The 27769-nt window shown below is 30.3% G+C and overlaps 1 protein-coding gene across 1 annotated transcript; it reads left to right on the top strand.

The window, feature by feature from the left end:
• The first annotated feature begins 1480 nt into the window (after nt 1-1480).
• Nucleotides 1481-25412, top strand: LOC143068463 (cullin-4A-like). The gene is made up of 21 exons (XM_076242555.1): nt 1481-1891; nt 3730-3950; nt 8870-8938; nt 9303-9376; nt 11195-11357; nt 12189-12278; nt 13182-13264; nt 14159-14226; nt 14611-14729; nt 15535-15610; nt 16164-16292; nt 16978-17015; nt 17562-17628; nt 18235-18345; nt 18838-19031; nt 20625-20735; nt 21213-21321; nt 22532-22605; nt 23046-23144; nt 24161-24313; nt 25015-25412. Exons 1-21 carry the CDS (start codon nt 1612-1614, stop codon nt 25108-25110), a joined length of 2424 nt encoding a protein of 807 aa, XP_076098670.1. The 5' UTR covers nt 1481-1611; the 3' UTR covers nt 25111-25412.
• The last annotated feature ends 2357 nt before the right edge of the window (nt 25413-27769 follow it).

Raw genomic sequence — 27769 nt, 5'->3', positions numbered from 1 at the left:
AGACTGAACAACAAGAATCCCACCAAAAACTGGAGGTCATCTCAGGTGATCATGGAGGGTATGCAAATCCTTCTCTACATGCGACACCCGTCGTGTTATTCATGTAAGTTCAAACCCAGTAGTAAGTCTAATACGGTAGGAAACATTCATGAAAAAGGTGTCGGGATTGTAGTAACAACATTTGAAATGTAATAATATAAATTAGAAATTTTAATATCAAAGTGCAACCTGAATTGTAACAAAGAATTATATTCAAATATACTAGTGATTTTCAGTCAGCTAAATAGATCTACGATGTACCCTCATGATATGATTTTCATTATTGAAAAAATAATTCAAATTTAGACGAAAATATGGTAAGGCACGTTTAATAAGTTGGTCAAAGATTCTCTGATTGTAGAAACAGTTCAAGATAAAGTTAGAAACAAACTTGCTGTAATAGAAAATAAAAGTTTTGGTCTGATGTTCACTGGTAGCTTATTTAAATATATGTTGTAGTCGTCTAGGATGTCATTGAATAGTGTTATTTTCAATTGTTCATAGCGTTTACAATACAACATTAAAGGAATAGTCATCTAGTAGTATTAATAGCAAATCCTGGTATAACTGGTTCTTCATCTTAGACGCTATTTCAGGCCAAAATACACAGTGTACTACAAATATATTCGGTTGTATAACTGTCAGTCGAAATGCACATAAGGTACGCCAAATATTCTTAGCATACGGCTAGCCGTTTTTCAATTTATTCTTACTTCAAGATATCTCATAAACTTTATAAGATATCTTATATAATTTATAAGAAATCTCATATAGTTTATGAGATATCTTATATAGTTTATGAGATATCTTAAATAGTTAATAAGTTAATAAGATATCTCATATATTTTTTCTATATAAGATATCTTTTATACTATACTCGAGATACTATATGATATATCTTATAAACTATATAAGATAACATATAAACTATATAAGATATCTTATAATAAAAGTATAAGATATCTTATATAAAATATGTTTATAAGATATCTTATAAACTTTAGGAGATATCTTATTAAGTATATAAGATACCTTATAAACTATAGGATATATCTTATAAACTATAGGAGATAAAATATATTTATAAGATATCTTATAAAAAAGAAATTATATAAGATATCAAGATATCTTATATTTTAAAGAGATATCTTATATATCATATAAAATATCTTATATATTAAAGGAGATATCTTATATATCATAGGAGATATCTAATAAAGTTTATAAGATAACTAGACATCGTAGATATAAGATATCTTATATAGTTTTCTTTCTTTAAAAGGTATAATTTTCTATTTATTCGTATTATTCTCATCGGCATAATAATTTCGTATTTTTCTTTTATGTAATTTTGTTTTTTGTTTTTTCATTATTATTTATTTAGGTCCAAAGTGATTCTTTCGTAAAAGTACATCAGTAAACAAATGGATTATCTCCCTTGTCACGAGACAACACACGAGATTTACGCCATTTTGACAAAGAAAGGCAGACAGCCTTGTGAAAAAGTGTAAATACACACTTTAATTTAACAGTTCTGGCTCCTTAGGCCACTTAAGGCCTAAAGAGAGGTGTATGCCACTCTCAAATGCCAACCAACGCAATCTGCCTGAACAGCAGAGCCAAGAAAACGATCTGACAAGTTCGAAGAAAAGGCGACTGAGTGATAACTGTTCAAGTCAAAACAATAAACGATTTAGGGAGAATTCTGAGATATCCCCAATGACAGATTCTCAGAAACGTGCAAACTTTTCAGCGTTAACTAATCCCTCAAACGGAATAAATAGGCATGCATCCCCTCTTGCCAATAGTAAACCTGGATCCACAAAGAAACTGATAATAAAAAATTTCAAAGGTACTTAATTATGTAAAATAAGTTCAGAATCCAAAGCATTTACTCTCTGGAACTTAAGAACTAACATCGATGCATACACTTCATTATTTTGAAAAGTACAACTAATGTCTAAAAATTACAAATCTGATTGTTTTTAAGGCAGCAACCATTTGATTTTCTGGGGGGGGGCTATGGTTTTTTTTGGAAAAAAAAGTTTGTTTCCAGTTTTTGGAGAAAAAAATAATTTGTTTTTGATTCTGAGAAAAAAAAATTGTTTGTTTCACCCTCAGCTGCCACTATATGTAATGCTAAAATTGAAAGAAAAAAATTGTTTTCGACTTGTCGCGAAAAAAATAGATTGTTTTTCGCCGCAGGCGAAAAAAAAAGTTTGTACAGAAAAAAAAACCATAGCCCCCCCCAGAAAATCAAATGGTTGCTGCCTAAGTATCAAATTTGCATGATGGTGATCAAATTCACTCTGCTGTAAGTATAAGGTACTTCTCGACATTTGTTTTGTTTACTGGTTTGGCTTGCTAGCAGTCAACATGACAGGACAATCTTCATGAATGTGTATTATGTATTCAAAAGTGGGTTACCATTCTTAACAGTCATGACAGTTATTGAAATAAAATTCTTATAGGAATATTACTGTAATACACCTTATCGCTAATCCCGGCTCACCCGGCCACTTGAACTTTTGACGCATACAACAATCACTTTTCCATTGTGGCGTCAGATATTTTGTTTTATGATGTCAAAATTTTACGGTGAACCTGTGTGTTATCCAGTAATGGCGGACACATAGCGATAAGGTGTATTATGGTTATGTTGTGCATGATGAAGTGACCTCTGCCTTTTTGAGATATAAAGAAGTTAAGATTCTCACTGCTATGCACTGTTCTTAGGGACAATTAGTTAAATATTAAACTATGTTAATACGGTGCAGTCCGGTGTATCCGCACACCTAAGACTTATGACTTCACTTCATTCAACTGATAAAACCAATAATTGGATAATTTTGTGTGAACACATTCATAATATACTTATATCATAAAATCTTCTGTTTGTATGGTTTCATCCTCTGGATTTTGTGTAATGTGTGTCCAAAATTAGGGAAGCCCCTGTTCTGAGAGTTCCTCCAATGTCCGGTGATTTCGCGCATGCCTTCCAAAAATAGCTTATTTGGAATAAAGGAAAGATTTTATATTACGAAATATAGCTCAGTTTGTACCAAACATACTTCCAAGGATGCAGAGCAAAAATTATTTCAATCTAATATTAATGTGACGTAAATAAAACTAAATTTATCTGATGATGTAACTTTTTTAATGGAAATTGGCCAAATATGGTAAATCACAGGATTTCAATTATTAATTAATTCTTGAACTTATCAATTTTATTCTTTTTTATCCCTTCGGAAGGATAAAACAATAACAAGAACGATTTTGTATATGTTACTGTGTTGATATGACGAAATCAGCTAATGCGCGATAACAAGGGCCGCACGGACACCGGGGACTCCACTGTACTTGTTTTCAGGGTTGACTAATTATAAAACTTGTAGGTTACACTCACAGGCTGTACAATACTTCTAGAAATTGGTAATGCCCGCAACATGATTATTTAAGCTAAATTTTACATTTTAATCACATATACATTTCGAATTCAGAGTCATTGTCAGAGGACAATACTCTCAAAATTGCATAAAAGGAAAAACATCACTGTGTCAACAGTTTATTGTTATCAGCTGTATTGTCTTTTGTTTATTTCCATGTACATTTTAACATACTAGATTACCTATAAATTATAAGGATTGTAAGTACAATTATATTTAAATTATATGAAATTTTTTACTCTAGAAAAGCCAAGACTTCCAGATAACTTCCAAGCTTTAACATGGGACAAATTGGCAGAATCAGTGCAGGCCATCCACACAAGCCGTTCTATAAATTCCAGTTTAGAAGAGCTTTATCAGGCAGTAGAGAACATGTGTTCTCACAAGATGTCTGCAGCTTTGTATGATCAGCTGAAACAGATATGTGAAAACCATGTAAAATCAAATATTACTCAGTTCTTGGAATATCCTTTTATCAAAACTATAGCCCAATTTGTACAGGACAAGTACAAAAATGTATGTATATTTCAATAATGCTTTCAGAATGTTATCAATATGTAGTAGTCCTTCAGTCAGTCATTGAGCATTGCAAAGCTTATAATTATAATTGCAGATGGTGTGTAACAGATGTACAAATGGCTAATGTTTAAATGTAAATCCATTTGGCTTATTCAGTTTTACCTTAGTAGAAGTTTTCTTGTTTGAACTACTTTAAATCTGTGTGTGTATTAAGGCAAGCCATAAAAGAATGGAAAAAGTGCAAAAAAATTAAATGAAAAGTTTGAAATCCATACCAATTGTGTAAAGCAGACTCCTATGTAATGTTATAAAGGTTTTAAAATTTAAAACAAAGTTCTGGTTTGGACCCTTACCATTTATGACATCATGTCTATTGAACTGGTCTCAGTCAAAATAAATGCAGAGAGTACAATGTACAAAAAAAGTATAACAGTTAGTGTAACCTTGGTGTTTGCAAAACATATTCATGATTGTACTCCTTAATCAATTTTTAGTTAACAACACTGAATTTGTTTGTTAAAAATCCCAAGCAATCAAAAGTTAAGGTTCCTTTTTTATACGACCGCAAAAATTTTAATTTTTTGGTCGTATATTGCTATCACGTTGGCGTCGTCGTCGTCGTCCGAATACTTTTAGTTTTCGCACTCTAACTTTAGTAAAAGTGAATAGAAATCAATGAAATTTTAACACAAGGTTTATGACCACAAAAGGAAGGTTGGGATTGATTTTGGGAGTTTTGGTCCCAACATTTTAGGAATTAGGGGCCAAAAAGGGCCCAAATAAGCATTTTCTTGGTTTTCGCACTATAACTTTAGTTTAAGTGAATAGAAATCTATGAAATTTTGACACAAGGTTAATGACCACAAAAGGAAGGTTGGGAATGATTTTGGGGGTTTTGGTTCCAACAGTTTAGGAATTAAGGGCCAAAAAAGGGCCCAAATAAGCATTATTCTTGGTTTTCGCACAATAACTTTAGAATAAGTAAATAGAAATCAATGAAATTTTAGCACAAGGTTTATGACCACAAAAGGAAGGTTGGGATTGATTTTTATACGACCGCAAAATTTGAAAAATTTTTCGTCGTATATTGCTATCACGTTGGCGTCGTCGTCTGCGTCGTCGGCGTCGGCGTCCGAATACTTTTAGTTTTCGCACTCTAACTTTAGTAAAAGTGAATAGAAATCTATGAAATTTTAACACAAGGTTTATGACCACAAAAGGAAGGTTGGGATTGATTTTGGGAGTTTTAGTCCCAACATTTTAGGAATTAGGGGCCAAAAAGGGCCCAAATAAGCATTTTCTTGGTTTTCGCACTATAACTTTAGTTTAAGTAAATAGAAATCTATGAAATTTTGACATAAGGTTTATGACCACAAAAGAAAGGTTGGGATTGATTTTGGGAGTTTTGGTTCCAACAGTTTAGGAATGAGGGGCCAAAAAAGGGCCCAAATAAGCATTATTCTTGGTTTTCGCACAATAACTTTAGTTTAAGTAAATAGAAATCAATGAAATTTAAACACAATGTTTATGACCACAAAAGGAAGGTTGGTATTGATTTTGGGAGTTTAGGTCCCAACAGTTTAGGAATTAGGGGCCAAAAAGGGACCCAAATAAGCATTTTTTTTGGTTTTCGCACCATAACTTTAGTATAAGTAAATAGAAATCTATGAAATTTAAACACAAGGTTTATGACCATAAAAGGAAGGTTGGTATTGATTTTGGGAGTTTTGGTCCCAACTGTTTAGGAATAAAGGGCCCAAAGGGTCCAGATTTAAACTTTGTTTGATTTTATCAAAAATTGAATAATTGGGGTTCTTTGATATGCCGAATCTAACTGTGTATGTAGATTCTTAATTTTTGGTCCCGTTTTCAAATTGGTCTACATTAAGGTCCAAAGGGTCCAAAATTAAACTTAGTTTGATTTTAACAAAAATTGAATTCTTGGGGTTCTTTGATATGCTGAATCTAAAAATGTACTTAGATTTTTTATTATTGGCCCAGTTTTCAAATTGGTCCAAATCGGGGTCCAAAATTAAACTTTGTTTGATTTCATCAAAAATTGAATAATTGGGGTTCTTTGATATGCCAAATCTAAATGTGTATGTAGATTCTTAATTTTTGGTCCCGTTTTAAAATTGGTTTACATTAACGTCCAAAGGGTCCAAAATTAAACTAAGTTTGATTTTAACAAAAATTGAATTATTGGGCCTCTGTGATATGCTGAATCTAAACATGTACTTAGATTTTTGATTATGGGCCCAGTTTTCAAGTTGGTCCAAATCAGGATCCAAAATTATTATATTAAGTATTGTGCAATAGCAAGAAATTTTCAATTGCACAGTATTCAGCAATAGCAAGAAATCTTCAATTGCACAGTATTGTGCAATAGCAAGAAATCTTCAATTGCACAGTATTGTGCAATAGCAAATATTTTCAATTGCACAGTATTCCACAATAGCAAGAAATATCTAATTGCACAATATTGTGCAATAGCAAGAAATTCCAATTGGATTTCAATTGGAGTTATCTTTCTTTGTCCAGAATAGTAGTTGAATCAACTTAAATCATTGTTTTATACAATATACAATGTATATTCACTTTTACTACCAACTGATAGATTAAAACAATCTTTACCATTCAGTGATAACAAGCACTTTTTTTACATTTTAATATTTTATGATGTATTTAAATGAGTAGTTATTGTTGCAAACTTCATTAGAAATTTGAATTGAGATCAGTTTTGAAATAAGGGAAAGGGGGATGTGAAAAAAAATTGGAGGGTCAATTTTTTTCATTTCAGATTTCATAAATAAAAAGAAAATTTCTTCAAACATTTTTTTGAGAGGATTAATATTCAACAGCATAGTGAATTGCTCAAAGGCAAACATTTTTTTTTTAAGTTCATTAGACCACATTCATTCTGTGTCAGAAACCTATGCTGTGTCAACTATTTAATCACAATCCAAATTTAGAGCTGAATCCAGCTTGAATGTTGTGTCCATACTTGCCCCAACCGTTCAGGGTTCAACCTCTGCGGTCGTATAAAGCTGCGCCCTGTGGAGCATCTGGTTGGAGTTGAGGTCACAACAGTTTATGAATTAGGGGCCAAAAAGGGGCCCAAATAAGCATTGTTTTTGCACCATAACTTTAGTATAAGTAAATAGAAATCTATGAAATTTAAACACAAGGTTTATGACCATAAAAGGAAGGTTGGGTTTGATTTTGGGAGTTTTGGTCCTAACAGTTTAGGAATAAGGGGCCCAAAGGGTCCAAAATTGAACTTTGTGTGATTTCATCAAAAATTGAATAATTGGTGTTCTTTGATATGCCGAATCTAACTATGTATGTAGATTCTTAATTTTTGGTCCCGTTTTCAAATTGGTCTACATTAAGGTCCAAAGGGTCCAAAATTAAACTTAGTTTGATTTTAACAAAAATTGAATCCTTGGGGTTCTTTGATATGCTGAATTTAAAAATGTACTTAGATTTTTAATTATTGGCCTAGTTTTCAAGTTGGTCCAAATGGGGGTCCAAAATTAAACATTGTTTGATTTCATCAAAAATTGAATAAATGGGTTCTTTGATATGCCAAATCTAACTGTGTATGTAGATTCTTAATTTTTGGTCCAGTTTTCAAATTGGTCTACATTAAGGTCCAAAGGGTCCAAAATTAAACTAAGTTTGATTTTAACAAAAATTAAATTCTTGGGCTTATTTGATATGCTTTATCTAAATATGTACTTTGATTTTTGAATATGGGCCCAGTTTTCAAGTTGGTCCAAATCAGGATTCCATATCAAGTATTGTGCAATAGCAAGAAATTTTCAATTGCACAGTATTGCACAATAGCAAGAAATATCTAATTGCACAATATTGTGCAATAGCAATTAATTTTCAATTGGAGTTATCTTTCTTTGTATAGAATAGTAGTTGATAATATATGTTGGAAATTTGCCAGACATGACTATGATGTCATTTTCTATTTTTATTTGCCAATAACTTTATGTAAATAACTTCATTGGAAATTTGCCAATATAAAATGTTGCTGATGAAGCTTTTTTTCCTTATCTTATCTAAAATGTTTTTAGATAATGTATGTTGGAAATTTGCCAGACATGACTATGATGTCATTTTCTATTTTTATTTGCCAATAACTTTATGTAAATAACTTCATTGGAAATTTGCCAATATAAAATGTTGCTGATGAAGTTTTTTTTATTGTTTTATACAATAAACAATGTATATTCACTTTTACTACCAACCAATCTTTACCATTCAGTGATAACAAGCACTTTATTTTACATTTTAATATTTTATGATGTATTTAAAAGAGTAGTTATTGTTGCAAACTCCATTAGAAATTTGAATTGATATCAGTTTTGGAAAAAGGGAAACGGGGATGTGAAAAAAGGGGGGGGGGGTTTAAATTTTTCTCATTTCAGATTTCATAAATAAAAAGAAAATTTCTTCAAACATTTTTTTGAGAGGATTAATATTCAACAGCATAGTGAATTGCTCAAAGGCAAAAAAAAACTTTTAAGTTCATTAGACCACATTCATTCTGTGTCAGAAACCTATGCTGTGTCAACTATTTAATTTTAGATTTAAATAAGTTTGAAGAAGAAATCTTTAATTGATTTGTAAAATCTTGACATTTGTTTTGTGTAAAAAAAACCCATGTAATGTCAAAAATTTGATCACAATCCAAATTCAGAGCTGTATCACGCTTGAATGTTTTGTCCATACTTGCCCCAACTGTTCAGGGTTCGACCTCTGCGGTCGTATAAAGCTGCGCCCTGCGGAGCACCTGGTTTTTTACTATAACATGAAAACCTAAATATGTATGTTCCTTAACACTTGATACAGATAACATTGGATATGAACAGTTTCTAAAGAAGATGGATAACATTTGGCAATCTCACTGTAGACAAATGGTAAATCATTTATTTTACTTTTATCTGGAATTTTGTTAAATGTTTATATTAGCCTCTGCATTGTGAACAAATCTACTTAGATTGACACGTTGAAAAAAACTATACTCAATAAATAATCCTTTCAGAGGGTCTGTGTGTACTATATAGGTAGTGTTGCACAACCCTTTTAATTCCAACTTTGAAGTTGAATACCTCTGACAATAATTTAGAACAATAAGAATTTCAGAAAAATATTGTATATCATGAAAGATACAAATTTTAAATTTTAATTTATATTTAAGGTATTTGATTGTTTAGTTGGTCAACATTTAATTGGATAAGACTTCATAACTTATATTGTTTGACCAACTTATTTTTGTTTCAGATAATGATCAGAAGTATTTTCCTGTTTTTAGACAGAACCTATGTTTTACAGACCTCATCAGTGATGTCTATATGGTGGGTATTAGTTAAATTTTCAGATACATATGATATACATGTATACTGCCTGTGAAGGAAATAAATACAGCTAATGAGACAGTTTTCTTGCATCATTGATTTCAAACTTTTTAATGAAAACTATTCCATTATTGCCAGAACAAATCCAGTTTGTTTCCTGCCAGGTCCGCTTCTACATGTATAAGTTCATGCCATATAAATTTAAGGTTTTGGGTTTTAAGATAAATTAAAGTGTGATTTAAATTGGTTTACGATGAAGTAATTATCACATTAACTTGAAATTTATTTCATATATTCATTATGATATGAATGTTCCATATAGCTTGATATACATGTATACAAAAATATCATACATGTATGAGTTTTGTCCCAGATTTCCCTGTTCAGTAAAACATGACAATGTCAGAGATAGTGCAAGAGGGACATTTTATTTTTGGGATTCGATTGCTTTTAAGCAATCTGTAGACTTATATCATTGATTCAGAGCCATGCCCTCACGTCAATCGTTTTATTCTAAACATCAAGGAACATCTTAGATTCTTGAGATTGTCTTGCTTTAAATGGTATAAAAAACAAAAGGATTGAATTTAAACAACTGTCCTATAATGTTCTTCTCATAATCTTCATGTTTCGATATTTCCCTTGACTTGTATGCGTGTTTTTAACAACACGGAAAATCAGAATTAAGCAGTATTTTATATTTAGTGTTTTTATAAATTTAGAAACACGTCAGAGGGAATTCCCAAGTTTTGATAACATGCGAGAGTTCTCTGAATTCCAAGAACTGAAGTGGAGTTTTCATATATGTCACCGTTATGAAACTGATATTTGATATTGTACTTCTACAAAGAAACGGAGGTCGATTAATTAACATTTAATATACGTCCTTGCTACAAATACAAGTCTAGGGTTTGTTTAGGTAATTATGCGCATGCGTATAGTTTTCTTGACTTGAAGAGGTATCAGATTGAATGGTTGCTCTGGATTCCCCACTCCATTGATTAATTTGAAACTCACGAGATCCTTTCTATGTCTGTCTGCTATTGATGGTTATTGTTGTTGTATAATTTTAAATCATGCATCATTTAAATTAAAATAAATGTAGTCCACAATGTAAAGGTGTAACTAGAACACCCCTTCAGCCGAAATGGAGTCTTCCATATTATCGCTTCGAGTTGTCTCCCTTCCGTAAGTAACTTCCGTCAAACGACGATACATCAAGAAAAATTAACTCGTTCTGTCTATAGACGTCGTATTATATTAAAACCGATTGCAATTTAAACAGAGGAATGTGTACGGAAAGGAGTCATGCCCACTGACCCAAAAGGAAATTAAATATTTAAAGAGTTAGGAATAGGGTTCCACCTAGAATTCACATAGGAAAATAGGTGATAAGGTACGAAGTGAAATACCTTCTCTTACTTTCAGTGACTGCGGTGGAAAGTCAACTTTGAATTGATAGTACAAAAATAAAACTGTTGATAGTACAAAAATAAAACACAATAAGTACATTGTTCATACACTTGTATCGAGGATTGGCTATTTTTTAAGTTGAACTTGAATATCAATTCAGATTACGTAAACTACATTTTTCGAGTATTTTACACGTGCAGTTGAATTATTTTTGAAAATAATACTAATACATGTATCAATGAAAACAATGGCAATCATATCCCTCCGAGCAATCTGCTCATGAATTGATTATTTATTGATAACATAAGACTGTAATGAACATTTTTACCTTTTGTTGATTTTCTATAATTTTTGCAACTCTTTTTAAAAAATTTAATACCAGAAAAAACATATTAAAATTTTTAGGGATATGGGACTAGATTTATTCAGATCAAATATTGTTGGGCATCACATTGTTCAGAACAGAACAGTAGAAGGATTGTTACAATTAATATCAAGGGAGAGAAGTGGAGAGGCTGTGGATCGACAGTTAATGAAGTCTTTACTCAGGATGTTGTCAGATTTACAGGTAATTATTCTATTAAAAGATGCAAAAATTAATTGACCTCTGTTTTTGTGTTGTTATATAATACATAGTATTCCCAAACTGATTTGATTTTGATTTTTTGTGTTTTGGAACATTGCAGTAAAAAAAAACTTCCTTTTACAATTGAACATTCTCTTGCAGATTATAGAAGAAATAGATTTAGTTTGAAGTAATGTCTTTTCAGGGTTCAGGTCTTTGTATATGTCTCATCTATATTCCTCACAGTTTAGTTAGGCTTGCTTTTCTCCTATTTATTGTTCAGCTCAACTGACCAAAATGGACTTTGTATGCTATTGCCTTTACTTTGCATCTGTTTTGTGTTTGGTGTATGAACTTTTCTCTTTGGAAAGCCACTTTATTTAAGCATAAATTGTTTGTAAATATCAATAAAGGTCATTTTAAAAGTTTTGTTTGAGAATTTATTGAAGAAAGAATATTGGATTGTGGGTGATGCAAAAGTGAAAATATGTCATAACATTCCCTTTTTTCAGCTAAAAATATAAAGACTATATGGCAATTATGCTGTCCTATGATGATTGACTTTCATATTGTTTGAGATTATCTAGGCTTTCAAACAAATATCAAGCAAATATGGAAGCCAGTATTATATAAAACAAACTGACTAAAATGTATTGAAAATTTCATTTGGCTCATATAAACGATTCAACTATCTGATTTTCATCAAATCACCTGATTACTTGTCCTGAGTGTTTATGAAGATGTGAAGGGTTTGAAATCAAATCAATGGTACAACTTTGTCATCTTTATGATAATCATACATTGTTTTACATAAAAGAAATTGATTTTTTGCAGATATATCATGACTCATTTGAAAAGAAATTCTTAGAAGCAACAGATCGATTGTATGCAGCTGAGGGTCAAAGGTTAATGCAAGAAAGGGATGTAAGTATGAGACTTAAAAGGGACTGTATTAAAGGAAAAATATGTACACTTTTATATTAGTGGTTTGTAACGGACAATGAGTGAAATATAAGAGCTATAAAAAAAAAAAGATGTGGTTTGATTGCTGTTCACTAGAGACCAATTGACACAGAAATTTAAGTTTTATATTTTAAAAAAGGGCAATATTTCTATCCATCAGATTCAAATAATATACAGTGGCTAAAATTAGATTTACCAGGGACAGTTGTAGTCTTCTGTATAATTTCAAGTGATTTCATTAAGTAAGATTTCAATTATAATATAGACGATGGCTGCTGATTTCTCATAAGAAGCAGATTTGGTAAAGGTTTTTTTTACCCCCCTTATTTCAGTGTTAAACCAAGTGTTTCAAGTTTCATGCACAACATTTTAGAAAGTAAAATAGAACTAATTTGTTGTATTTTTCTAGTAAAAAGTTGTCTAGTGACCTAGGAAATAAAGAGTGGAGGGTTTGACAAACTTAATATTCTGGTCAAATAGGTTATGTACTATTACAAGTGGTTATGTTAAAAAATTTCCTTAAACCAGTTGAAATTTGGTCTGTTTTCATTGAATTCGGTTCATACTTGATATTCATGTTTATTTAAAGTCATGAAATAAAAGCTGATCAGTTAATTTTCAACAACAACCCAAAATGCCTCTATGATACACTCTGACCATTAAATCATAATAATTTAAGTCTTAGCTAAGAACAGAGACCATACATGTACAAAAGGTTTGAATAAGCACTTTGCATGTTTTGTAGTTTCATTGCATAAAAAGACCTAACAGAAGTAATGAAAGTCTTCATAGATGAAAAATAGAAATTTCTTTGATTTTGTGGTGATGCAGTCTTATATAATGTTATAACTACTTCGTTTACAGGTGCCAGAATACCTAGCTTATGTTGACAAAAGACTTGGAGAAGAGAATGAGAGACTCCTGCATTATCTTGATCCATCCACAAAGTAAGTTTCAATTCTCGTAAACTATATTGTTTTTTGGTAAAGATTGCATGACATGCAATGAAAACCCTATGTTACTGACTTGATAAACTTATCACTATCTTTTTAATATAGTGCATTGATCATAACATTTTATACATTCTATCCATGAAAATTACCAGAAATTTATCAATGTAATATATGCACAGATATTCAAGTCACAAAATGATGTAACCCTGGTCAGGAAAATTAAAAAACTTTTGCAAGGTGCAGGAATCTAATATCTGTTCTAAAAATATGAAAGATGTCATTGTTAAAGTCATCGTTAAAATTTAAGTTATCTCCCATTGTCCAGAACTGTAATTGAATCAACTACAACCAATGCTATGCAATATTTAATTTTACTTCTTACTGATAAATTAACACAATCTTTACCCGTCTGTGCCTACAAGCACTTTTATTAAATCAGTCATTCATTGTGGAGCATTTAATCTTTTGTACAAGCTTTTGGAGATAACTATAGCATGTTCTCTACATACATGTTTTAAAAATTGTTTGTCTGGGTTAAGTTTTGTTTAACATAGGGTAATGTTAAAGCTTATTTAGCAGATATAGTTCTTATAGAAAAGACCTACAAAATATTTTTTTATTTTAAATATTTATTATTATTGTTAATTCTGGTTAAGTTTTAAGTTATAAGTTCATTAAATCATAGAGAAAATAAGAATGTGACTGGAATATGTGCACAATTATCATATCTCTAATTTTCATAACAAAGTAACATTTGTTGGTTTTAGAGATGTTTATTTTGTTGCCATTTTTCTCATATGGTAGTGTAAAACTTATTAAAAGTTTTGTAGTGATTTTACCATCATTTATGCTGTAAACAGTTATTAAATGATTATTTTTCTATTTCAGGAAGAATTTGGTTTGCTGTGTTGAAAAACAGTTACTGGATCAACACTTAAATACAATTTTACAAAAAGGTAAATTAAGATTTGAAAATATTAAATGTTTATTAGTCAAAGATTATTCATAGAAGGGGAAGTTAAAAGAAAAAGTTTCCTCAAACCCATATTATTTTGAAAAATTAACTATCATTTTTCGTCAGTTTTTTATATGGTAGAAGCTGACAGAGTCAAAACTAGTAAGGTGGTTTTAAACTCAACAAAGTGTAATTGAAGATTTTATATGGACAGAAAGTAAAATATAATTGAAATTGAATTATATTAGTTATATAGTTTTAACATTTAATCTTACATGATAAGAATTTAATTTTGAATTATGTACATGTTACTGTACTGTAAATAGCTGACAGTTACAATTACAGATAATACATGTTTTCAGATGGTTTATATTGTTGCTTATAGGTCTGAATCAGTTGTTATCAGAAAACAGAATACAGGATCTCACATTAATGTATCAGCTGTTTTCTAGAGTAAAGGATGGGTTAAAGGAACTTTCCATAGCATTTGCTGCATATATCAAAGTATGTACCAAATCATTATATAGTGTCATAATATGTTTGCTTGGACACCAACTTAATCTAAGTTTTGTGTGTGTCCTGGGGATGATGTTTTGTTGACAAATGCTCTCAATTTCTCCCTTTTGTTGAGCCTGTGACTTTTGTCGCAAAACTGAGACATAACCATCCTACATTCAGTCGTCGTCATTGTCCACAAATATTCACTCTGTGGTTAAAAGTTTTGAAAATTTAATTACTTTCTTAATCTATTCTGGATTTGTACCAAACTTGGACAGAAGCTGGTTTATGATCAAAAGCTAGTATCTAGATGTAAATTTTGTGAACATTTATTTCCTATTTATCTGTATATAACTTATAAATGGACGTTCTGCCAGTTAACATTACATAGTCTGCAGTCAAAGTTTTTAAATCATTTATTAGATTCATAAACCATCCTGGATTTTTACCAAACTGGGACAGAAGCTTCTTACAATCAAAAGATAGTATCTAGAATAAAATTTTGAATAATTTTTTCACCACGAACAACAGCAAAAGTAGGTGAGACACTATGTTCCACGGAACCCTTACAAAATTTATTCATGACTGTCTGTTTTATTGATCTGATTGGTAAATGTAAAGTTATGATATGGCAACAGGCAGGTTTTAGAAATAGAATTTTGTGATACAGTGAGAAAATCTTTATTTACAGACACACTAAGATTACTTGATTGTATTTTGTTATAAGGTAATAACAGATAAAAAGTTTTTGTCGAAAGATTTGTTATAATTTTTTATATGCAGGAAAATCATTCCTTTTACTTTTTTTCAGACTACAGGTCGTCTTATTGTAGTAAATACTGACAATGATCTAGAAAAGGACAGAGATATGGTACAGAAATTATTAGGTATGGTATTTAGATGAAGAACAGCAATTCAATCACTGATTCTTTGAAATATAAGTGATTTTGCAGTGTGATATTTTTTTACATTGTTTCATTTATAATCTTACAGATTATTACCACTAAATGTTGATTGAACACTAACTAATCAATTATTCTGTAATGTATTTGTCTCAGAAGACATTTCTTATTTTATATCATTTATAGAATTTAGAAATTTTTAAGACATTTCTTATTTTATTTCATTTATAGAATTTAGAAATTTTTGTTTATTGTGTCATTTCATTAAATGTCAAATTTAACTAAAGAACATTTATAGCAGGATTTATATATCTTTATGTTTTGTCAGTACTCCAAAAATTTAAACAGCAAAATCAGTCTTATAGTTCGTACAATCAGTCATATAGACTAATATGTTCAGAACTTTGTACTTGTCTTATTAAACATGTTAAAACTAATAAAAGCAGTGTCTCTTTTGTATAGTTGTCTCATTCGCAATAATACCACATCTTGTTTTTTATATTGATTAGTGTTATTAATAACAAAACGTTTGTTTCAGATTTTAAAGAAAAATTAGATAATGTAATAGACATTTGCTTTGCCAAAAATGAAAAATTTATCAATGGTTTAAAGGAAAGCTTTGAACATTTTATTAACCAGCGACAGAACAAACCTGCAGAACTTATAGGTATTTATATTATGAAATGACTGAAATATCCCATTTGCTATCCACCGTTTTCTATCTACCTTCGAAAATATAGTTTAATATGCGACTATCACTGAACAAATCAAATTAGCTAAAATGTATGAATTGATAATATTATTATATACATCATAGTAAAGATAATTTGTTAAAAATGGAAATATAAGTATTTCTCCAAATAAAAAGTTCATGACAATATACTGAACATCCAACAGTAGATCACGATTTAAATTTTAATTCATCAAGCATAACACTTTTCATAAACATACTTCTTATACAAAGATCAAAGGAGATGTAGGGTATATTAATGAAACAGCAACACAACAACACAATCAAATGTAAAAAAGACATAGTTATCTAAACTTCTGATCTCCAGTTAGATAAGTAAAAAAAACAGCAACCAAAAAAGAAGACATCTAGTTTTCAAATTATGTTTACCAGTTAAAAAAGTCTTCACACCAAATCATTAAGGTCCACTTATCTGGAGATTTATCAAAAGCAATATATGATCTTGATCTTTTAGTCTGTTTTGCATATCAAAAATCAATCATGGGAGGCTAATAAAAAGAATTGAACACATTTCTTTCTATTTTTGTGAAGATTGTATAATTATGCATGTTGCTGTTATGTTTTTAAGCTATTCATGAAACTTATTTTTTACTTATTTCAGCAAAATATGTTGATTCCAAGTTACGTTCTGGAAACAAGGTAAAGATTTAGTTTAAATTTATTTAGGTATTTGTAGAATTAGTCCATTTAGGTGTTTTGTAGAATTCATTTTGAATTAAAAAGGAGATGTGGTATGATTGCCAATTAGACAACTTTGTTCAAATGAAGTTGATATAAGCAACTATTGGCCAACACACGGTATTCAACAATGAAAAAAACTCATGCTGTATAGTTGGCTATTAAAGGCTAATACAATGTACATGAAAAAATGTGAATCATAAATTAATACATATATTGAAACTGGAATTATATTTGTACTGCACCTCTATTGAACTTGATTTTAAGTATTGCTGGCTCTTCATTGTTACAATCTGAAGCAAAATTATGCTTCTCTTAAAGTTACATTATTTTGAATAGGTGCCAACCTGCCTTTCAATGGTATTTCTGTGTATTTTTAGAGAAAAATAGTTTTATGTGTTTAAAATTAACCAGAGTATGTTTCTATAAAAAAATAATTTCATCTATTGAAAGGGGAACACTATATGAATCATTCTAAGAATTTAATATATAATTATTTGTCTTTAGGAAGCAACAGAAGAAGAACTAGAAAGACTGTTAGACAAAATAATGGTTCTTTTCAGGTTTATTCATGGTAAGTGAACATTTTGTACATGTTTTGTGAGAGAAAAAAATTCTAGCAGGTTTATGGTCTGATCATTTGATTAATTATTCTAGTTGAGATAAACATTGTAGGTTATTATTTGATAGGTAGATTAGAGGGGCATTCATTAGCTGTCAAATTTATGTTACCAATTTGACTCAAATATAACATAATAAAACGTATATTCAAATTATAAAAAGTCTAAAATGAACAATTTACAATGCATGGGCTTGATTATATGTATCAGCAATTCGTGTGTATTTCAGTCTAAATGCCATCTAATTAACCATTGAGGTGACGTCTGAACACTGCCAATGGTAATATAACCCTATATCAACATAAATATAGATAGAAAACTCATGCAAGTGGATTTTTCTTAGTCTGTTTGTTATACTATTGGTTAAAAACATAAGTTAATCATTGTTTTTATCTGTTTAAAAATCAGTCTTTGTGCAAGTGAAAAGTTCCAAAGCAATGTTTTTAGCTTAATTTTGACAAAATGGAACCGAACTGGCTCTAAAAGTGAATTCTTATTTAACTATTTCACCTTAAATAATGATTGAATAATGTTTTTGACCATTATTTTTAAATTTACAGGTAAAGATGTATTTGAGGCATTCTACAAAAAAGATTTAGCCAAGAGGTTATTGGTTGGTAAAAGTGCTTCTGTAGATGCAGAGAAATCAATGTTATCTAAGCTCAAACAAGGTAAAACATTAAATAATTTTCAGCATGCATTTTACATAGTTGTTGTTCGATTATTCTTATTAAAACCTTATAATGCAGATACAAATTTTTACCATGTTATCTGTAAACTTACTTTCAATGATGAAATATCTTCACCAGTTTATTGTAGAAAAAGAATCAATACTAGTATTACTTAAAAATGCAAACAACACATAATATTGCATAGTATTACTTTAATAAAAACCTTTACATATTAAGTCTCCATCTATCTAGATCCAGATTTAATGAACATATTTATGATTTTATTTTCCTCTTTTATAAAATATTTTCATAATACTATAATAGATAAATCTAAATAGAAATAATTCAGTTGCAGTGTACCTAGACTAGATAGAGCACCATTAGATAGAATAATTATTAACCTGGCCTAGGTTATCATTCCTATAAGTTTTTGAAAAAAATACAGTAGTTAGGTAGTCCATATTGATATCAATTATTGTCATTGTCTTTCAGAATGTGGAGCAGCATTTACTAGTAAATTAGAAGGAATGTTTAAAGACATGGAACTGTCTAAAGACTTTATGTTGACATTTAAACAACAAATGCAGCATATTGACACCCCTGGTGGGATAGATTTAACTGTCAATATATTAACTATGGGCTATTGGCCCACATATATGCCAATGGAAGTACATCTTCCCGCTGAAGTAAGTATCAGAATAGACAATGATAGATTTAACTGTCAATATATTAACTATAGGCTATTGGCCCACATATATGCCAATGGAAGTACATCTTCCCGCTGAACTAAGTATCAGAATAGACAATGATAGATTTAACTGTCAATATATTAACTATGGGCTATTGGCCCACATATATGCCAATGGAAGTACATCTTCCCGCTTAAGTAAGTATCAGAATAGACAATGATAGATTTAACTGTCAATATATTAACTATGGGCTATTGGCCCACATATATGCCAATGGAAGTACATCTTCCCGCTGAAGTAAGTATCAGAATAGACAATGATAGATTTAACTGTCAATATATTAACTATAGGCTATTGGCCCACATATATGCCAATGGAAGTACATCTTCCCGCTGAACTAAGTATCAGAATAGACAATGATAGATTTAACTGTCAATATATTAACTATGGGCTATTGGCCCACATATATGCCAATGGAAGTACATCTTCCCGCTGAAGTAAGTATCAGAATAGACAATGATAGATTTAACTGTCAATATATTAACTATGGGCTATTGGCCTACATATATGCCAATGGAAGTATACCTTCCTGCTGAATTCATGGATTTTTCTAGCATTCCACAGGGTCCGGTTTTCGGACCCATTCCCAACGGCAAAAACCCTACATTTTTCCCAATTTTGGGAGTAAAATTCCCAAATGATCACAAAATTTATTTTCATCTTTTATTATTCATGACAGAGATGTTTATTTTATTCAACAGCTAGCTTTATGTCAAAAATCGTCAACAAGTAATGTGTAAATCCAAGTTGAAACATACTGAATGACAAACAACATTTGACAAACAATGGCTGCCATAAATAAACAGGAAGTGTGGGAAAATATTAAAACCAGATCAAATCCGGAAACGAACAAGTATATAATTCCGGGGTTTGTCAATCAAATACAGTTAATAAAAAATGAAAAGAACCAAACATGTGACAGCTATCATAGCAACACTAAAATTGAAAAGTAAAAGATATATATAAAAGAAAATAGAAACAGGATATATTTTATACAGAACTCAAAATATTTTAGTTCACAAATTTTCATGTCAAAATAAAAAAAAATAACAATCCTTTAAAAAGTTAGAACTCATTATTTTGATACTCAAATAAACTTTAATGCCATGTTGTTATATTTAAAAACAAATTTAATGAACTAAACACACTAAAACTAACATCTGGTATATTGGTTGTTTTTCCCAATTTCATTGAAAACTGCGCTAAAAAATTCCTAAAACTGGCCAGGGTCCTTTTTCCCAAAATACCCAGATAAACCCCTGGACTATTAGTAAACCAAGGCCATGTCATTCTCTCAACATATTTAGCGGACTGGAATTTTCTCATTGTTGAGAGCCTTACAGTGACATGGTCTCTGTTGGAGAGATGTCTCATTGGTAATGCATCTACTTATATTTATAACCAAAAATATATCTTAAAGTCTGCTCCTCTTTATTTAAACAATGAAAACTATACAGCTCACAATGATAGATAGTAAACTATTGACAGAAATTTGTAAATTGAATTATTTATTGTAAATTTTTTTTACAGATGGTTAAATACCAAGAAATTTTCAAAAAGTTTTACTTGGGTAAACACAGTGGGAAGAAACTTCAGTGGCAGTCAACTCTGGGACATTGTGTTCTCAAAGCATGCTTCCCAGTAAGTGATTTTTTTAAGAAGAAAAAAAGGTTTAAACAAGAAAAATAACAACAAGATGACCAGCATCACCAAAAGTTCTTGATAGCCTAACATACCATATCAATCATGAACACTCGACTCTGATAAAAACAGAAAAAACACAGAAAATAACATAATAAAAGACACAACTAACTCATGGTCAGGATAGCCTGATTTGGTACAGGAACAAAATGTGTTAGGTTTGAATGAGTTTTTATGTGCACACAAACCTCAGGTATTACAATGTATTTATAAGTAAATCTTTTAATCAAATTTTAAGAAAAATTACAAAAACAAAAACTGTGCATGGTTAATCCTTACACTGATTTACAATTGTTTTGTTTCTACTCGATAATAAAATGCAAAAATATATCAATTATAATAGTATATTGGAAGCCAATATCATAAAATATTGTTGTGTAAATGATTAGTTAACCACAAGTTAATAATTGTTTTCAGGGAGGAAAGAAGGAACTACAAGTGTCCCTATTCCAAACCTTATGTCTTCTTTTATTTAATGAGGGTGATGTTTTCACATTCAAAGAAATAAAACTGGCTACAGCAATAGGTAAGTCTTGGGAGAACATAGCCATCGTAAATGTTAAAGTGAAATTGATTCTTGAATGGTTTCATATTGAAGATAAAAAGATTTTCCTCCCTTTTAAGAAATTCAGTCATTTCAGAGGAGGCCATGATTAATGATTAAGAAGAATAACTACGAAAAAAGATCAAACACATTGGAAATTATCTAAAATTTTAGTTTAGTTCAAGTACCTTTTCTAGGGTTAACATAAAGAGCCTTGTATTACAGTGTTTGATGGACAGTTATTCTGGTTAAAACGAGTTAAGATAGATAGATGCTTAAATTAATGAACAATAGGTTGTCTAAAACTTTCTTGGAAGGAAGAATTAATTGAAAATATGTTTAAAATTATTTGAAGAAATAAAGGTTGCTGTTCTTATTTAATGACATAGTTATAAATTTAAATGCTACATATTTTATATTATATATGAGAATCCATTCTTTGGGAAACATAACTAAAACTATACTAAATTGGTTGATGTTCAGTCATGTCCAAGTGAATTATCTCCCCTTGAATTTAATTCATTTGTGGCCAAGTTATCTCCCATGGTAAAATATCTGATTTCTTTTTATTCATAATGAGATAAATATTGATTACTTTATCAAAGAGAATCATACGAAAATGTCTTAATCATGTGCAGTTGTATGAAGGCAAAAGTAAATTCTCTTTTGAGAATTAAAAAATTTTTTTTTAAAATTAAGCAAATTAATACGCCCAAAACATTACCTTTGTTAAGATTTTTTAATGATCTTGTTTTTTTTTTCAGAAATGAAAAAAAAATATACATGTAATTGGATTAAAGTAATGTAGATATGTTCTCTCTTGGGGCAGTGTAATTTTAACCTCTTTTCTACCTGTGTTTTCTGTGTTTACACAACATAATGCACTGAAGTTAAAATCTTGAGACTTTTAAACAAAGGGAAATCATTTCAGTTGTTGTTGCTAAATATATTTCTTTGATTTATAAAAATAATAAATGATTTTTTGTTCAAATTGCAGCGTTTAAGCAGTCTTTACCTCTCAGTGTCACTAGCACTTTCATTTCATTTTTCTTTAGAACAATTAAAACACATACGAGTGTAAACTGTTATATATTGGGAAAACTTGTCAAGTAATGCTTTTCCATCAAAAACACTTACTTATTTGATACATACAAATGTATATCTGATACAACTTTTTTTATTTTTTCTACAGAGGATGGTGAATTGAGACGGACTCTACAGTCTTTAGCATGTGGTAAAGCCAGAGTTATCTCAAAAGAACCTAAGGTAGGAAATGTGATAAATTGATGTAAACATATTACCTATGTATGAAAACTTGAACATGTTTGAAGTGTACAATTGTCAACTTCTTAAAGAGTTTGTACAAAACGCTGTTTTGACTTATTTATACTTTTACAGTGCATAGTATCTTACTTTAGTAGAATTCAAAACTAACACTAAACCATTTTCTTAAAGTTAGTCAAAAGAAAAATTGTATAAAAGCTTTTTATAAAGATTTGCTTAGTGTTCCTTGAGGTCATGGAGGTGACATGCTTGCTTTAAAATCAAACAAAAAAAGACGTTTATTTGATTATCGAGTAAGTGCATTGAATTAATGTAACAATGGATATCTTATAAAATCTTGATTTTCAGTTTACTCATTGGAATAGTATATAATATATTTTGTGAAATCTACAGTTAAGGATTTTGTTATTATTTTTTTCTAGAGTAAAGATGTGGAAGATGATGACAAGTTCATATTCAATGATGGATTTAAGCACAAATTATGTAGAATCAAAATTAATCAGATTCAAATGAAAGAAACAGTAAGTATATGTAGTAGAATGATTGGTCTTTCTATACAATTCTTAATCATTCCTCTTGTCAGTCATTAAAATGTTTTCCCAAGTCAGAAGAAATGTAATATTTAATACTAAACATAACTTTGAATAGATAGACAATTTTACTATTTTTGAAAGTTTAGGGGTTAAACAGTGGCTCTAATAAGGAGATGTGGTATGATTGCCAATGAGACAACTATTCAGCACAGCAAAGTCCATATGAAATGGATGTCAGCAATTATAGGCAACTACAGAAATTTCAACTATGAGAAAAACTGATACAGTATACTCAGCTAGAAAAGCCCCAACATTTCAATTTGAGAGAAACCCAACAGCCTTATTTATATAACGAAACCATTTATGAAAGCTATTATGACTGACATGAACCAACAACAACCACTGAACATCAGGCTCCTGACTTTTTATAGGTACATAAAGAATGGTATTAAAGGTGTATGCTTAATTCTCTAGTACTTGTGACTGGACCAATTAAGAATTCAAATTCTAAAATCCAAAAGGAGCAAATGTCACTTTTAATATTAGTTCATGTTGGTAAATTTTATATCAATAATTAGAAAAATTTGTATTATGTAGAGAGAATACATATATTTCATCTTGATATTGTCAGGTATTGTTGAAATATTTGTTATTGGTGTTTTGATTGGTCCTTATGAAGTTTAACCAATATCTATTTTAGTAAAGAAACAATTCTTTGATAAGATCAGGTTAGTTTAGTTCCCATCAGCATACATATATTAATTATGACTAATTGAATCAATTGTTTCAGGGATAAAAGGTTTTGTAATGCTTTGAATTGATATATACTGTGATTTTTTTAAAACTTTAATACCATATTTTGTATCTTAAATACTTTTGTTGCCTATATACTTTGTGCATAAATATATAAATATGAATGAATTTTTACTTTCCATCATATAAGGGGAAGTGATTTGTAACTTTTAAAGTACAAAATTTTTATTTGTTCTTATAATATTTTACAGCCGGAAGAAAACACCAGTACCACAGAACGTGTATTCCAGGACAGACAGTATCAAGTTGACGCAGCTATTGTCCGTATCATGAAAACACGCAAAGCACTTAGTCATAATTTACTTATCTCAGAACTTTACAAACAACTCAAATTCCCAGTCAAGGTATTTCTAATTATTACAACTTCATATTTAGTCAAAGTGGTGGAAAAACATAAAAATGCCACTTTATGGCAGGTTATACAACCAAATTTCTGAAGAAAAAAAAAACAGATTTTGATTTAGGATATATGGCTTGTGTGCCACTGCCAAACAATGTCTGTGCATTAATACTCCGTTCAGGAGTAATGGTTCTTCAAAGTTGAAAAATAATCTTTCCAGTCTTGTTCCTGCTTTTACTCATGAACAGGTCAACCAAAGCTTTTCAGATTTTAATATGTTGTTACTGATGACAAAATGGGGGTGAAGTTCTATATTGACTATTTTCACTTTTACCGTTCAGGGATTATGGTCCTTGTGATATTGAAAAATGCAAAGACACAAATATTAAAATTTTGGTTTGCTGTCGCTCTGAAATCCTTCTTGTTTTGCTTTAATCTTCTTTTGAGATATTGATTTAATTTTTAGACGACACAGTTATCATTCTTTATTTGTTATCTTTATACATGTAAAATATAAAATTGAGAATGGAAATGGGGAATGTGTCAAAGAGACAACAACCCGACCAAATAAAAAACAACAGCAGAGGGTCACCAACAGGTACATGTACTTATTTTATAACCATATTCTGATTTATCATTCTCATTATGTTTGTAGTTTACAAAATGTCCATTCAATCTTGACAACAATATTATTCTTTGTTACAGCCTACAGATCTGAAGAAAAGAATAGAAAGTTTAATAGATAGAGACTATATGGAAAGAGACAAAGAAGATGCTAATCAATATCACTATGTTGCTTGATTTATTGTAAAAATAGGAAGAGAAGAAAACTCTCATATAGTTGTGATTATTTGATGATAGAGTCAGATCAGCGCTATCATCTGACTGTGTCATAAAGACTTTATATTTGTATGTTTCAGCACAGATTTGTGTTGAATTCTTATATTTACATCAGTGCTTGAATATTTTTAATGCAGGAATTTGAAGAGGATTAGTATGCTTGAGTTGACTTTAGATTCCTGGATATTTTCACTCTATTTGTACACCAATTTTCATGTTTAAATTAACTATGTATGATGATGTAAAATATGTGATAATTTTCATTATGTCTTAGTTGTTATTTTTATCACCTTTAACCTTCACCTTCACCTTCCCACTGCCAAATGGTAGAATAGAGATATATACCATTGATAACATACAAATTTTACCAGAATAACAACTTTGTTTGACAGATACTCTAAATGAGAGATTTTTTAACATTTTGATAAATAAATGCTAAAAAATAACAAATGTTAGTATTAATTGTGCTTTTTAACCGGATTTTTGTGACAAAAATGTCGGTTATTGATTTGGGGATGTACGGCGGGCGGGCGGTCGGCAATCAAATGTTGTCTGTGCATTAACTCATGAACCGTTCAACCAAAGCTTTTAAAATTTTAATATGTTGTTACTGACAACTAAATGAAGGTCAAGTTCAATAATGGCGATTTTGACTTTTACCGTTCAGGAGTTATGGTTCTTGAAAGATTGAAAAATGGAGTTTCCAGTCGTGTCCATGCATTTACGCATGAACTGTTCTACCAAAGCTTCCCAAATTTTAATATGTTGTTACTGATGACAAAATGGAGGTCAAGTTCAATAATGACGATTTTGACTTTTACCGTTCAGGAGTTATGGTTCTTGAAAGATTGAAAAATGGTGTTTCCAGTCGTGTCCGTGCATTTTCTCATGAACCATTCAACCAAAGCTTTTGAAATTTTTATATGTTGTTACTGATGACAAAATAGAGGTCAAGTTCAATAATGACGATTTTGACTTTTACGGTTCAGGAGTTATGGTTCTTGAAATTTGTAAAATGGCGTTTCCATTCACGTTGTTGCATTTACTCATGAACCATTCAATCTAAGCTTTTCAAATTTTAATATGTTGATACTGATGACAAAATGGAGGTCAAATTTGATATTGATGATTTTCACTTCACCATTCATCAGTAATGGTTCTTGTGATATTGCCAGGACACAAATAAATGTTAATAAATCCGGTTTGCTGTCGTTGTGACAGCTTCTTGTTTTTATTGATGTCATTGTGTAAAATGTTAAAAGATGACAAGCAAAATGAAAATGATTAAAAACCAACAGAAAAGAAACCATGCTTAGGGTTTTTATCTATTTTTGAAAATACAATTATGGTCAAATTCCTTTTTGAAATTTTCGTTTTAAAAATCAAGCAACTGAACAAACAAATTAAATCTTGGTATTCTTGGTGGCCTAGATGCAGTGTTACACAAAGACAAACACATGTATGAATAAGGATGACAAAATGAGGTTGAAAAATAAACACAATAAAAACCTTATTTATACAATAAAAACAATTTTTAAAATTTAAAGTTCAACAATGTACATATTTGTCTATGCAGACTGTGACAAATTCATGACAAATCAAACACCTTTGAACTTTTTTTTTTTTCAATCAATGACATTTGGTACCTACAAATAAAAAAGGATTATACTGTGATTAATGTCCTAAGGGTTTTCACTTGGGCCCCTTCTGTCAAAGCCTAAGGTTATTAAAAATTTAAACTCCATTTATCTGGGGCAATATGCGCAATTGTTTCTCCATAGGCCGTAATGGTAACGTTTTCTTCTGTTGCTCAGCCCATATCGTAAACTTGTGTATGTATGATGGCTTGTTTCGAAGCTGAGACATTTTTACATATGTGGTTAAATTTTCGGGGTACGAAGTGTGATTCATTTTTCCGTAATTTAGCAAACCCCGAGTATCCTTTTGCGATGTGGCTCCTCATGGTAAAAAATCCCATTTTTAACACAATAAGTTCTTTGAAATTTTAATACTTTGAACACATTTAATAGCTCCATGGTTTTTACACATTTATTCTGTGTTCTCTTACTTTCTAAATTAACACTAATGGTTCAGCTCAGTCATTTGTTTATCATAGAAATGTGTCAAATATCACTACACAGAGATTTTTTGTTTACACGTGACTTTTGTGTTCCTCATTTGAAGGCGCATTAGGGGTATTGTCCCATCTGTTTGAAAAGATTTCTGCACATTTAACTGCAATAGGTTTTTCTATTGATTTGTTATTTTGCAGAATCAATAGTTTAAAATTGACAATTTGTAATATGAGAAGTTATTTTAGTTAAGTTAACTATTGTGACCTTTTGCCATCATTTCGTGTCTTTTACAGGTAAAAACATTTTTTTATGCCCCACCATCAGGCATTATTTTTTGGGCTGTGTGTGCATTTGTCCATCTGTTCGTCTGTCAGTCTGTTCGTTGTCTGTTCATTTGTCCCACTTCATGTTAAAATCTTTGGTCAAGGTAGTTGATGAAGTTTAAGTCCAATCAACTTGAAACTCAGTACACATGTTCCCTATGATATGATCTTTCTAATTTAATGCCAAATTAGAGTTTTGACCCAAATTTTAGGTACTACTGA

This window comes from Mytilus galloprovincialis, chromosome 3 (genome assembly GCF_965363235.1).
Source record: "Mytilus galloprovincialis chromosome 3, xbMytGall1.hap1.1, whole genome shotgun sequence".
NCBI lineage: Eukaryota > Metazoa > Mollusca > Bivalvia > Mytilida > Mytilidae > Mytilus > Mytilus galloprovincialis.
The sequence above is the reverse complement of the archived record's forward strand: the minus strand, read 5'-3'. Positions and strand labels throughout refer to the sequence as shown.